This window comes from Erpetoichthys calabaricus, chromosome 11 (assembly GCF_900747795.2).
Source record: "Erpetoichthys calabaricus chromosome 11, fErpCal1.3, whole genome shotgun sequence".
In the NCBI taxonomy this organism is placed as follows: domain Eukaryota; kingdom Metazoa; phylum Chordata; class Cladistia; order Polypteriformes; family Polypteridae; genus Erpetoichthys; species Erpetoichthys calabaricus.
The window spans coordinates 16,683,108-16,697,533 of record NC_041404.2 but is presented as its reverse complement, the minus strand read 5'-3'; the positions used below and the strand labels follow the sequence as shown (position 1 = coordinate 16,697,533).

The 14,426-nt window shown below is 34.4% G+C and overlaps 1 protein-coding gene across 1 annotated transcript in view; it reads right to left on the bottom strand.

Annotated features, from left to right (window-relative positions):
* The window catches only part of gabra1 (gamma-aminobutyric acid type A receptor subunit alpha1), a 55,432-nt gene extending 42,907 nt beyond the window's left edge, over nucleotides 1–12,525 (bottom strand). The window contains exons 1-4 of the mRNA XM_028812741.2: nucleotides 11,540–12,525; nucleotides 9,761–9,856; nucleotides 5,998–6,107; nucleotides 4,559–4,626 (exon numbers count right to left, since the gene is read on the bottom strand). Of these exons, the coding sequence (XP_028668574.1) occupies nucleotides 4,559–4,626; nucleotides 5,998–6,107; nucleotides 9,761–9,852 (270 nt within the window). The 5' untranslated portion in view covers nucleotides 9,853–9,856; nucleotides 11,540–12,525. The remainder of the gene's footprint in view (nucleotides 1–4,558; nucleotides 4,627–5,997; nucleotides 6,108–9,760; nucleotides 9,857–11,539) is intronic.
* Nucleotides 12,526–14,426: the final 1,901 nt, after the last annotated feature.

Below are 14,426 nucleotides of genomic sequence, written 5' to 3'. Positions count from 1 at the left end.
ATTCACCAATGTTTGTTTTCTCTGTTTTCAGTCAATTCATCCGTTAGCAAAAAAAACAGTGAATAAACATTTTACATTTATAAATAGTTAAAATGAGTACTAGTACATCTTTTCATATATTTCCAAACCTGACTAATCCAATCATTGCCAATGGATCATAATCAGGCACAAGGCAGGAAGAAACCCTGACAAAAATATCACAAAGCAACTTCATGCATCAAGTTTAGATGGGTCCAGTTTCAAGTCATCCATTAAACCACCCCACATAGACGCAGGAGGAACTTTCTAACACCACTAAGTGACTGGGCCAGGATTCAAACATCATCGCTTAATGCTATGCCACCATGCCATTCAAACCTTCAAACATGCAGCCTTTATTCCATAAATGTGGCGAACCCTCTAATCCTTTTCTTCTTCTCCTTTTTTTTTATCTTCTGTACGACTCATAAGAATATGCCTGGGGCATCTCTTTGGAAACACAGCTGGTGGGAATAAACCATTCCCTATAGGTACAAACCTATCTTGTTCTGTAGATGTTATTTCCTTGAACAAAATTGAAAATATTGATTCAAAACCTACAGTGCAGCCAACTAATCGAGTGCAATGCATAGGCCATGAAACTGAGGTATTGTTTTAATCTTTTCACTAAAATAGTTAAATAGCTTAATGTGTTTAATAAAACTACTTGTTCTACCACTTCCTGTAAGATAAGTATAATCAATTCCACCCAACATACAGTTCTTATATCATCACACAACTGTAACACAATACATAAGCAAGCTTGAAGTAGACTAGATTCACTCTCGATCCTAAATTGTCCTTTTTGAAGTTCTTCCAGAAATGATAACTAAACAATAACATTTATTTGTGGTTCTTTTCTGCTAAGGAGAATCCATAAAAACACAATGTAAGCACAACTCAACCCTTAACGTATTTTGTTACCCATTTACTCTGTAAATCAAACAAAACATTGAAATTATTATCATCAGCTAATACTTCTGTGCAAAACAGGATGATGTACATTACTGAAAAAGCTTTCATAGTTACTTCTCCTATTCTTTAATTCATAGAAATCCAATGGCCAGAACAATTCATTTGAACTAATTATTACCAATTTATACACAATATGTTACAAGAAAGAGGTAAACATGCTACTAATCATACAACTATGGATTTATCACACCATGAGTGGTAGGGAGTCAAATTGATCAAAGTTCCAAAAACATCTGGTTATGGTGAGAGGAAATGTTACTATATTACGTGATGTCAAAAATGGGATCTCCAGAGGAGTTGGTGGGACACAGCGTTTTTTTAATTCATTTTATGAATTTAATGAAAATATAATAAACCATTTGTGGATGACACTAAATTAGATAAATTATGATAATTAATTCTGTGAATTCTGAAAAAGCATTATTTATGGACTAACACAATTAAGGTTTTGATACACATGGGGAGAATTAAATTTAATAGATATAAATACAATGTTTCTAAGAAAAGAAGTTGAAATATCATATATATAGGAGGTGTAGAAGATACAATTTATGAGAATGGTGTCCTAGTGGACTCATTCACAACTAGACAGTGTAAAGAAAGTTCACAGGATACCAAGCGTTATAGCATCTATGCTATGTGTGTAAACGGGTTCAATTCACTCATGTGGGGCTCCTTTTTTTGTGTGTCACCACTGAGCTCCTGGATCATGAACTTTGATCTTTGGGGCAGGAAGCAACCATCTTAGCCAACCAATCCAAAGGAATCTCCTTTGGCTCAACTGGACTTCTGGCTGCAAGGGTTTCTTTTATTTACCCTTTGCTCATTCCATTTGAGCTCCACTATATGTGGAGTAGAAGTCAACAGAGTTTATGTTTAAGAAATATGGCCACAACTGAAAGGCCACACACAGTTTTCCTCTCTATATTACAGGATGCACAAAACAGCACTAGAAAAATTATGGAGATCAGCTACCAGGATTATAAGGCATGAGCTCTGAAGTGGAAGACCGAAGAAGTTGAATCTCTTCAGCCTAAGTAAAGGAAAATAAAAATTAGATATTTAAGAAGTGTTTAAAATTAGGAAGGGAAGTAATAGATTTCAGCGATTCTTGAACAAGGCTGCACAAAGAATAAAAGAATAAAACAATTTTGGCTCCAAAGATAAATGTATTTCTTTACAGAAATAATTTATAATATTTGCAAATATCTAGCACTGTATTTGAAAATAGCACCTGGAGCTTAAGTTTCAATTTTAAATTACTATGGACATTTAGACCAAAAAATATGCATGTCCCTAATGTCAAGGACATTTTCCTTTGTGCCTGATTACAGTATCTCTGGGTTACTTCTGTGTAACATACTGTGGAAAAGTTTATAAAATGCATAAACTCTTAAACACAAACAGCTGATGTAGTTAAAATCTAGCTTTCCCTGTGCTTATGTCTATTATACAATTTCAAGAAATGGACGTGTATTCTTTTAGGCTGTTGGATACAGGCACATTATTCCCCCGGGTAGAAAAACTTTCAAATTCCTCATGTCAAAAGAACAGTGCTTCAGTGCAACGATGACACGCTCATGCCAGGCAGTTGAATGGCTGAAGATTTGACGGTATGACTCATTCTGACCAAATATATAATGCAGAACAGTTTTGAGTTGTTAAATTCACTTGTAAGTAGAGAACTGCAAACTGTGTTGCCAGTGCTATTGCTGTCTTTCTCTATTAATTTAATTTTTGCTAAGGCTATAAAGCTGAGCACCATAATGAACAGAAACATCAAAAGAAAATGAAGAATTGCAGCTCTAGAGGCTGAAATATTATGTTCTTTTGAAACTGAACTGGCCCATAGGATGTCCCTCTTTGCTTATTTATCCCATCGCCTAATTCTAACTTTTATGTATTAGCCATTTGAGAGAAATGAATAAAGCTCTAGTTTACCGGCAACTTCTAAGACTGAAGGACCACTTTTCTTACATGTAGATCAAGTCTGCCAGAGTGTTGTTTATTATTTACATTCTTTCTAATTACTTTTTACCTTGTAACTGAGAAAAACCATGTGTTACCAAAATGAACAGTTCTTATTTTTATTAGGATCATACAGTCCTTCCGCTGTTATCTCATGGCCTATGGACTCCTGTTTGACCACTGCCATGCTTTCTTTCACCACGATTGTCTGCTTTTCTTCGTACAGTTTAAACACATGGTAAGGCTAACTAGAGACTATAGCTGGAAATATATCAATGGGTCAAATCATTCATGCTTTTTGTTACAGAGATAGAATCTGCTTCTATGAGGCCCACAATGGTGTATACTGTTACTGAAATAAGTTGGATGATTGTGTATTATACATTAAGGTCTTAAAATGCATATTTCTAGAAATATTGCTATTTATTCATCCAAAAACAAACACCATTCACCTATATAACACAATTATTAAGAATTGAGAATAGCTTCTCAAAAGCTGCAGATATTTTGGGACAATTAAAGACACCAAACTGAACTTCAATTAGAACACCAAAGCCAGCTTCATATTTTATATTCATTGTAAATTAGTAAATGAAGCTATGTGAAACACATCATGTTACATATTAAAATGTATTTTTGTTTCCTCTGCTCACTAACACATCATTCTATGTTTTAATATAACATTCTCAAACCCACTTAATCCAATCCAGGGTTGCAAGGCAGCTTGCTAGCATCAGGCACAGGATGCCAGTCTTTGGCAAGGCGCACACCCACACTGGGCTGATTTTGATTTCCCAGTTAACCTAACATACATGTCTATAGCAGACAAGAATGGGGATTTAACTCCAAGTAGGGACCAACCAGACTTGGGATTTGAAACCAGAATGAAGCAGTAGGATTAACAACCATAATGCTTTGCCTCCCACCTTACTGTATATGTTGTCTATTTTTTAATTGTAATTATTTATTATAACAGTGATTCCAAGCACAAAAGTAGAATACATAGTCACCAAAACTCGATAATTAAGAACTCTTAAACAATCCATGGGAATATATGTTTAATAACTAACCATTATATAGCTCATTTTCATAATGCAGTCTGTCACCAAAGGCTTTTCACAGGAATAATAATTTAAAAAAAAATAAGGTATTGCATGCAAGTGTTAGTAGATATGGGCAAAAATAAGAAGTGGAAAAGTATGATATCAAAAAGAAAAGTCTCTAATTTCATTTTGGAATAAATACTTGTACAGGTAATGTTGATGTTTAGCCCTATTATGTGATATCTTTGTCATGAAAACAGATAAATAGGAGGTTAGAATTAAGAACTTAAAAAGACATAAAAACAATTATTTTTACAATTATTTAAAATAAAGTGTGTACAAAGTACTCAGATTGTATCAGGCCTGCTAACTATCATTTACTGCCCAGAGCTATCAACTTTTTTAAACTATTAGATTATTTTATAGTCAAATTTCATTTAAGAGGGGCTCTTTTCTCATTTTCAGGTAGCTGTTAAGTCCCAAGTTAAAAGTTTTTACTTGATGTATGAGTTGCTTGGTTCTTATGGGCAATAGCAATGCCAAAATGGACTTACCATGTCGTGATCTGAAACGGGACCAAAACTCGTAACAAAGATATCGGTCTTCACTTCTGTTACACGCTCTGTTGAAGGAGCAAATTAAGATGATGAGCCTTAATCGGTATTCCTCATTAGGCTTACTCAGTTTCTAGCTAGCCATTTTAACCTGCCAGGCACACAGTGAATGTTTTCTTTACATCCATCAATCAGTCATCATTTTCAGCAATGTCCTCAAATGGCTGTTCAAAGTGATTTACAATTTGTAAGCCTGAACATTGTGGTACAGGGATGATAACAGTTAAAAAAGATTTTGTATAGCTAAAGATCTTGCAAGCAAGCTTAATATTATAACCTAGTTTAATGTATTCCGCTAGCACTCTTTTTTAATGGAAGCAGTGAAAAGAATCATTAAGAAAGAGTAGCCCTTCTTTCAGTTTGACCATATTTCTCTCAATAGCTTCTAAGCAGACATATTCATTTGCAATGTGTGAGTCAGCTGTAAGGTTTGTAGAGATCCCCTATGATCATTTTAATTCTTCTTAAAATGATGTGCACTGAAACCCAGGAATCTGATGATTCAAAATTCCTGCTGCATTAAAAAGACATTTCTCTCTTCTAAACATCTCCCATGTCAATGTTAAAGCAGTTCAGATTACTTAAATAGTCCTTGGAACAGTGACTGTTTGTGTTGAAGTCCTTTCCCCTTTACATTCACAAGTTGGATATCTCAGCGGCTTTGATTTCAATAAAAACACATGCACGTTGTTAACCAGCTGTATCCAATTACCATGCATAAGCTGAGCCAAGTGCTAATCAATATGTACAGCTGATACATATCTGTTAACATTCACTTTGTCTCCAATAGTGTTGCTGCTGCTCCCGAAGTGACATTTAGGCTATTGAATATAATTTTCTCATTTTGGTTTTCATCTTATTTTTAATAAAATTGTATGAAGTAAATACAGTCTGTCTCCATGTTGATGGACTTCCAACAGGGTAAAACTCAACAATAAGCATTGCTCTGAAACATTTTTCTAACACAAAACTTTATCTTCTTTCTTGAAATAACCTTAAATTTATGGGGAGCAGTAACTGGTCCTAAACGTTGCTAGACACAAAAACTTGAGCTCAAAAAACTAGCCCAGTGCAACTAATTCTGATTAGACACTTGATAAACTGGGAGAATTATGATCAACACATGAATGGCATGAATGGTTGTTTCTCAGTTATCTCAAACTGTAAAGTAACTTCATAAACTATTACTTTTACACATTGCTTCTTTTCCCTGGTGGTCGTGCATTAAGAACTAAACTTACATAACCTAGGCAGCATTGTTCAAGTCAAATATAAAAATACCAAAGATAGCTGTAAAACTGTGATCACTCAAAGACAATCAAGACTGCTGCTTAAAAAGGTTTTTAGAAAAAAAAAAGCAAAATACTAAACAAAATTACCTCCCAGCCCAGGTCTAAGTCGATTGTCATATCCATCCAATAAGCTGTCCAGAATCTTTGTGAATACTGTAGTGTTGTCTACCATTTCCTCCACATTTGATTTCTGTCCACTGTGGGCAGGCAAAAAAGAACTGGTTTGACACTAAATAATGTGAAAGCTTGTATAAACTTGATAGAATTTGTTAGAAATTAAAGGAGTATATTTATAAAAACATAGCATAAAAGACCAAATCAAATGGAAATTCAGGATCCTTATGGTAAATTACAGGTCATCTTCTATTGTTTTTTAATTACTAGTTCTAAAACAGTACAATTTAACCCATTTGTTAAAACTAAATGATTACTATATCTAAAATGGAAAGCATTGTTTCTAAAAAATAAAAACACAAACTGTGATAGAACGATACATCAATATGAAAGGCACTATATGATAGATAGATAGATAGATAGATAGATAGATAGATAGATAGATAGATAGATAGATAGATAGATAGATAGATAGATAGATAGATAGATAGATAGATAGATAGATAGATAGATAGATAGATAGATAGAGCGTGTTTGATAATCTATCTAACATCTTTAGGAGGCAGGGTTTTCCGCACTATGCTGAGCATAAGGAAAAAAACAGCTACCCTCCCACATACCAAAGTAAATTAAAGATACAAGTTAATCCAATCCAACACTGAATCAAGTGAGATACAATACATTCAATTTAATTCATTCAAAAGTACAATAAATGACAATGACACAGTTATAGTATATGCTGCATTTGTAATCTTGATTTTCAAAATAGATAGATAGATAGATAGATAGATAGATAGATAGATAGATAGATAGATAGATAGATAGATAGATAGATAGATAGATAGATAGATAGATAGATAGATAGCCTTTCTCTTTGAGAATAATAAACATAATTTGAAGAAATTATTTTTCTCCATTCTGTTTTCATTTTCTGTTTCTATTACACATACTATATTTTACAATAATACTATATTTTACAAAAATTGTCTCATTTATTGCATTTATGTATGTTACTTTCTAAATAAAGACATATGGACAACATCTGAGGATTGCATACTCATCAATTCTAAAATTAAAAATAATGTATATACTTTCTACATCTTGCCACTGCAGACACAGGCATATTTCAGGTTCAGGTTATGAGTAAGTATGCTTTTAAAGGCTTATGCTATATTTACATTAGCGAACAGCTGTAATCTATATTAAAATCTAAACTTTTACTCTTGCCTACTATTCATCAATTGTATTTCATCACACTCATCTTTACAGTTTAGGTCTGTGCTTTAAATGGTTATTTTTCTCCTAACTTCCTAACTATATGTACATATATCATACAATAATATCAAAATGTTTATTCGTTCATATATCATAAAATACTATCAAAATGTTTATTCAGTTTTACCATAATTCAATATTTAAAATTAATATTGCATCAACCTGCATCTTCTTTTCTGTACTTTTTTACCTCTAACTATTAGATATTTAATTTAAACTGCTTTAAACCTTTTACATATTGCCAAAAGAAAAGTTCCCCCTCAGCATACCCTAAGCACATTTATGCAAAATTTGGTATTTTTGTTTCATGCCAAAACTAAATGTAGTTGTTCCATATTGAAAAATAACAGATATCCTGAAAGTAAAAAAAATGTTAAATACAAATGCAACCACAGGCTTAATGCGCTATCTTGGCTAAATCAATTAATCTTCATATACAGTAAATATTAAAATTTGTATTACTGACAAGTTTATGTAGCTATTAATATAAATTGCTTGAAAATGTTTTCTTAAATATAAAAATTAAAATTACTAAAAACTGAAGTAAATTAAAAGCAAAAGTGTATCAAATTGTAAAAACTGAATCATCAGTCTGAGCTATTACACACAAATCATTACTTATAACTTTCTAATTTGGATACATTTTAATGTAATTTAAAAAAAAAACACATACACAACTGCCACTAATTTACGGATTTATTAATTTAGAATGGAAGAATGCAAATATTTTTCCTAAAATGTATTTTCAAAATCACTGACTTGGTTAAAAAATTAAGAAAAGGCTTTTCTGAGTAATATTTGGGATTGATAAAGTGTGGTGACAACTTTTTTGTTATGCTTTATTTTCTCCTTTGTGTATTTGGCATTTATTCTATTTATTTCATTATTGTTAATCTGGCATAAGTACTGCATTTGCTAATACAACACTTAAACTTTTCAAAAACCCACATAAATGATGACATTTGCTTCAATTAAACAATTGCAATAATTTTATATTTTATCTTTCTTGACTAATACACACACTCTCTCCCTCACACACACACACACACACACACACACACACATATATATACATATATATATATATATATATATATATATATATATATATATATATATATATATATATATATATATATATATATATATATATATCAAAACAAAGGAACAGGGATGTGTAAATAATATTTGAGCTACCCTTTTAACAAATGTCAACAAATAAACACACAGTTTTAGTGATCATAATAACATGTATACATGGGCTATTCCTCAAGAGCACATCTTTGCTGAAGCTCAGCGTTTTACAGCAAGTAATAAAATCCACATAAATTGTTTAAATTAACTTCTTGAACAGAAAATATAAGTTCTTTGATATTATCAAAATTATCATTCACAGGTTATTACATATTATTTTAAAGGGAATGGACATGTGAACATGTTTATTAACTAAAAATATTTCTCTATAAAACGCTGTACAGCAACTCCATCTACAGGACACAACAACAGTAACACTGTGTGACTTTCCCCCATGCAGACTGCTGTGAGCAGAACTGATGCGTTATGTCATTTATACAAAGTAGCACGATCTGCGGTAGAGAAAGGTTCAAGTCATCAAGTGCATGTACAGGATGTCACTACTCATAACAAAGAGCCAGTGCGATTTCAGACTTTCCATGAACCGTCACATATGTATCATATCTCAGAAGACATTATATCATAAATCTTCATAGATATGCAATTTACATTATTTTAGATGTACTTTTTATGCATTACATGGTGAAGCAGGTTTGATAATGTTAGGTTTTTATACATTTTTTTTTAAATATCAGTGAAAAAAACAACATATTGTTACAAGTAAACCAGGAATTTCTCACGAAAATATTGTATCTATTAATATGGCTGAAATCTCAAAAATATTGTAATAATGTTAAGCAAATTTGCTGAAATAAACAAAACTAACCTTGTTTAAAGTTTAAAATTTCTTCCTTAGAGTTTGTTTTTTTATTATTTTTAATAAGTCATCCGTTAAACACAATTCATTTGACTTTTGCATGGTCATTGCAAACGTATGCACAGATGAAATTAGAGCATTTGCAAAATTGTTAAGTAACCACACGTTTTGACAATTACAAATAATATCACTTTTTAACCTTAAAGAATCATAATAAGAACGTTAATGATTTCTTAAATAATCAAATATTTTTTAATTCCGCAGATTGTTACAACAGTGATAAGGAAACGTAGCATAAACTGTGTCTATAAAATTTCAATGTTGACAGACTAAGTTATTTCTAACCAGTAAATGAGAACCAACCATATATACCACAATCGTGTCTACACCTGTTTGCTTTTCTGCGAATCTGTATTTTTTTGGTGTGTGAATATACTTTTGCATACATTTAGAGATTCGTACAGTGACAGCATGTGAATATTGGGTCAACATGTAGTAAATGGTATTTACCTTTTTCCACAGAGGACACTGACTATCAGAAGGCTTACCCACGTGCAGCTGATGAAAAATGCAGCTCTCGTCATTGCTGGGTCTGATACCATGAAACTAAAGCACAGAAAAACAGAGTTTTAGAATGAAACAAATAAGTAAAACATGCTTCTTAAAAGTAACTTTTTAAAGGTCTTATTCGTTAGCAAATTAAGTGAATGACCAGCAGTGTTTCAGGTTTGCAAATGAAAGCAAACTGCAGCATTTGAAGACTCAAGCCCCCATCACCCACACACCCACCCGTCATTACCTGCTCCTCAATGCTCATTAAAGTAGGGTTTTACAACAGCAACACGTAACATGTACCTTCCTCATCTGCCGATGGGTAAAAAGTACTGTAGCTTTCAAGATGACACCTGACTGTCGAACATTAGTTGTACTCCGAAGGACACACTTGACAATCAATGCATTTGAACGTAAAGACCACGCCGTCTAATATTTTTTGTAGGATATAATCTTAGAAAGTCACAACAAACAGTAAGACAGAAATACAACAACAAACAAATACATATCTTCTTTTGATCTAACTGAAACCAAATAAATGTATATAAATGAACTAACGAGATGAAAAAAAATTCTCATAATACACTCTTCGACTAAATGCATATTTTTTTTGCCGATAAAGCATGCACCCCGTTAAGATGATAATATAAGGAGAGAAAAATATACAGTGAACATAAGTACGTCTAAGCACACTGTGTAGGAAACATAATCATGCGTGTCATCGGGTTGTAACGCTTTCCGGACATCCAGTTCATACGTGCCCTCGAGATGCCTCTTCTTGCAGGTATAAAAGCGTAACAACTGTATCATGAGGGCTAATGTCTGCAGGCAAGTCCAGTCACCATCACCTCATTTAAGTATTACTTGTAAACTTACAACCGCTTGAAAGAAGGTGATAAGACTGATTAGTATACATCCCGGCTTCGCGTCGTTTTTCTCACAATCAAGCATGTTAAAAACTGTTTTTTTTCATTTGTGAACTTAAAAACATGATGAGTGGGGGTGGGGATTATGTACAATACGAGGGCTTAATAAGAATATATCAGATCAAAACATAAAGCTCCGCCACAACGCAATCATCGTAAATCTGATTATGAGCAAACGCACTACGTACGCCGCCGCATTGTTGCTTTTTTTTCGTTAAATTTGCATATGTTTATTTGTCTAAGCGTATTCAGTACTTAAATTATTTTTGCAACACATGGGCTTCTCAGACCTGTTCGGGAATGCAGTACATTCCAGGCATCTCCGCTAAAGCATACAGTTTAGTTGGGGTTCTAAATAAGCAGGCACATAAATGAGTCCCTTTAAAATAAATAAAAACACAAAGTTGTCATCCTAATCAAGCGCCCCTCAGACGTTCTCGAGCCACTGCATCTTAAAAACAGTAACAACCTTTACAGCGAAGCCCTCGATTAAAGAAGACAGCAACACAAGCGCTGTCCGAGGTACTAGAGTGCCGCTAGCCATTCAATAGCTCATCAAATCACATTTACGGGGATAAAAGAACACTTTGCCGACGTCCGTTCTGCTGCTAACTTGTGTTTTAACAGCGTTTTGACAAGTAATTCGCGTATGATTCATTTTTGATGGAGCACGTCTACATGGGACCACGGTCCACATAACAAGGAGATAAAAGCACAGTGAAATCCAAGCATTCGCCCATAGTAATGTACATCTCGCACACTCACACACACAACAAACTGTGCCACAACCCTCCAAAACTTTTAAAGGTACCTGTAAAATTTTCTCTTCTGCGGTTTTCTTTTTCGGCAAAATATTCAGAGCGGAGAAAGGATGCGAATGAAATATCCTGGTGGATTAGTGTTGAGATGAATTTGATCTGGAGGCTCGTGTTGCAGAGGCTGGAGACGCTGAGTATTGCTCGGGTCCGGTTTAGTATTCCTCGGTGTGGGGAGCGCAGCTCTCCCTTGGTCTCTTTGCAAATTGGTAATCTAACCGTAAAATCTACTCCAAATAAAAGGAATGTGACTAAATAAAGCGTTTCTTTACCTAGACAATAGTATTATGTCCCTGGGTAAACCGGATGTGAAATAGGCTGTGACTTCATGCCAGGGAGATTTTATTTTAGAATGGAAGGTGGTACCAATCTCTCATCTAAAGACCAATCCGCCCATTTTTTAGAGGCAGCGCAATTTAACTTGCACTGCTGTCGGCTTAATCTCTTTTTCGACTGCTGCTGAATCAAATCCGCTTACATTTCCCCCAAACAGCTATCGTTTGTTTTCTCTTATGCTCGAGCGTAATGTTGTGCAAATAAAAATATACAATAAAAGAGATGTGCCGCCTTTACAAAATATATTCAGTAGCACGTGTATCATTTAAAACTATAATGAAATGATCGGTCGGAAATATAACACTGTGAGGAAAAAAATGTAATAAACCTTATTCATATATTTCAGAAAATATCGACATCTCATTGCCTCTCTCTCTTTCTCTCTCTCTCTCTTTCTCTCTCTCTCTCTCTCTCTCCCCCTTCTCTCGCTGTCTCTGTCTCTCACTCAGTCTCCCCCTATCCCTCTCCCTCTCCCTCTCTTTTAAAACCTGTTTCTCAATCCAGATATCCTCTAACTGCAGATGTCTTGATGATCCGGTCAAAAGGAGATTTGAATTTGAAATAGCAATAAGCAAAGCCGACTAAATTATTGGCAGGCATGCGAAACGTTTGCAGCGTTGAGGCCGTATCTTACAAGTGCAATAGTATACTAATCGAAGGAGCGGGCGTTTAAACTGAACAGCTTTTTTTTCTGCGGGGAAAACGCCGTGCCTCTGCAGCTCGAGCGCGCACCGCGTTCGCGACAATTAAGTTTTAAAGTTAAAGGGCGATTATAAAGGTTGCGTGCAGGTGGGTTTGTCGTTCGTTGGCTGGCTCGCTTCAGCGAGGACAAAATAACTATATATATATATATATATATATATATATATATATATATATATATATATATATATATATATATATATATATATATATAAACCCAACCTTCGCATTTATCATAATGTTCTATAGATAGAGTTCGTTGCATAGTACAGTTCTCAGCACATTCACAGCAGAGGGAATATTAAATCTGTGTAGTACTTTAAAGTGCTTATGATGAGATTTTTGTCCCTGTGCTGTGTATGATTGTGCGAGTGCATGTGCGCGCACGTAAGCTTAGCCGCGCGTTCCCGCCCCTTTATGATCTTGAAATGTGTTCACGCGCGTGTGTATGCACGTGTGCTGGCTCATATGCGAAAGCTCTATTACAAACCCTAAATTCGATGTTTGATTTAACCGTAAAGGCGAACTGGCCACACATACGCAGTTTGCTCTCGTGTTCTGGAAAACTGCCGTTATTTTTAAGTGCTAGACGAGGAAATCTTTGAATGTAAATCAGAATGGAGCGCACAGACGCGTACTGGCGAGATGTACATAGGAAGGAAGGCGGGGAGAGCGTTAAGGGTGTGCACGAGAGAAGGGAGGCTGCTAATTTGGATGCGCTCTGTCTGTTCCCGCACAATGGAGTCGGTCCGCAGGCTGAATGTGCTTCCGCGCTAGGTGATGGCGATGAAGAACTGGGCACATTCCGTCACACGCAAGAAGTAGGGCATGGTCGCGAACATAAGTACCCCTTCATCTCTTGCTAACACCCGAAAATGGTGGGTAATTACCGGTATCTATATATATATATATATGAATAACAGGTGTGGGAAAGTTTAATGCATTTGTCCAAGGTCACTGTAATACGATCCTGTACAAGAATGCTGTACCATACTTTGGCAAGACCCCTCTGCCGCCACAACCCCCCTTTTTAAAATTGTTTGATTTGTATCCATCTACAAGAGAAAACATACTTAGCGTCAGCAATAACATTAATAGCACACGTACAATTAAAACACTGAAGTGGAAAGGATGTAAAGCTATGTAATGTCAAATGATATGCAAATTAATATGGTAAATATAGCAGTTTAAACGGAATAAACCATTTTTTAAACCATTAAAAGAGAATAGAAACGATTTAAAAAGTAGCATACTAAGAAAAGGGAAGCATCAAAGTTGTAAAATGGTTGCACCAGTATCATTTTTGACCCAAACTCGGTTCAAACAGGGGGTTGTGGATGAATCAGCTGCCAAAGTCAAATGCTGACACTGCTTGCTTCTTTCTTTTTTTTGTGGTTAGTACCATATGTTTGATAGTGAATACATTTAATGTGTTCTTTAATTCATCGGAATGAAACAGTAGACCTTACAGAGCTGGACAATTTTATGGAAATTACTGAGGGCAGTTGGTGACATCAACTTATTGCGCATTAAAAAAAAAAAGTCAATCACTGACTGAAAAGCTATACTTTCAAAACTCATAATATTTTGAAATGTGTTTTATGAAAAAAAGACACACAGTAGCTTTCTAAATTTTCAGAAATGCTGTTCTTTTAGATCTTCTACATTTTCAAATGTGTTTAAGGCTATAGGGCTGGGTTAGTCTAAAGTCCTAATGTTATAGCATTTAATTACAATTAAATAATGCTAATTCAAATTACAGTATGCTTCCATATAAACTTGACTGCACTGCTATTATTAATCATTAAACTACCAGTACTAAGCTCCTTAAACCAATGAGAAGGG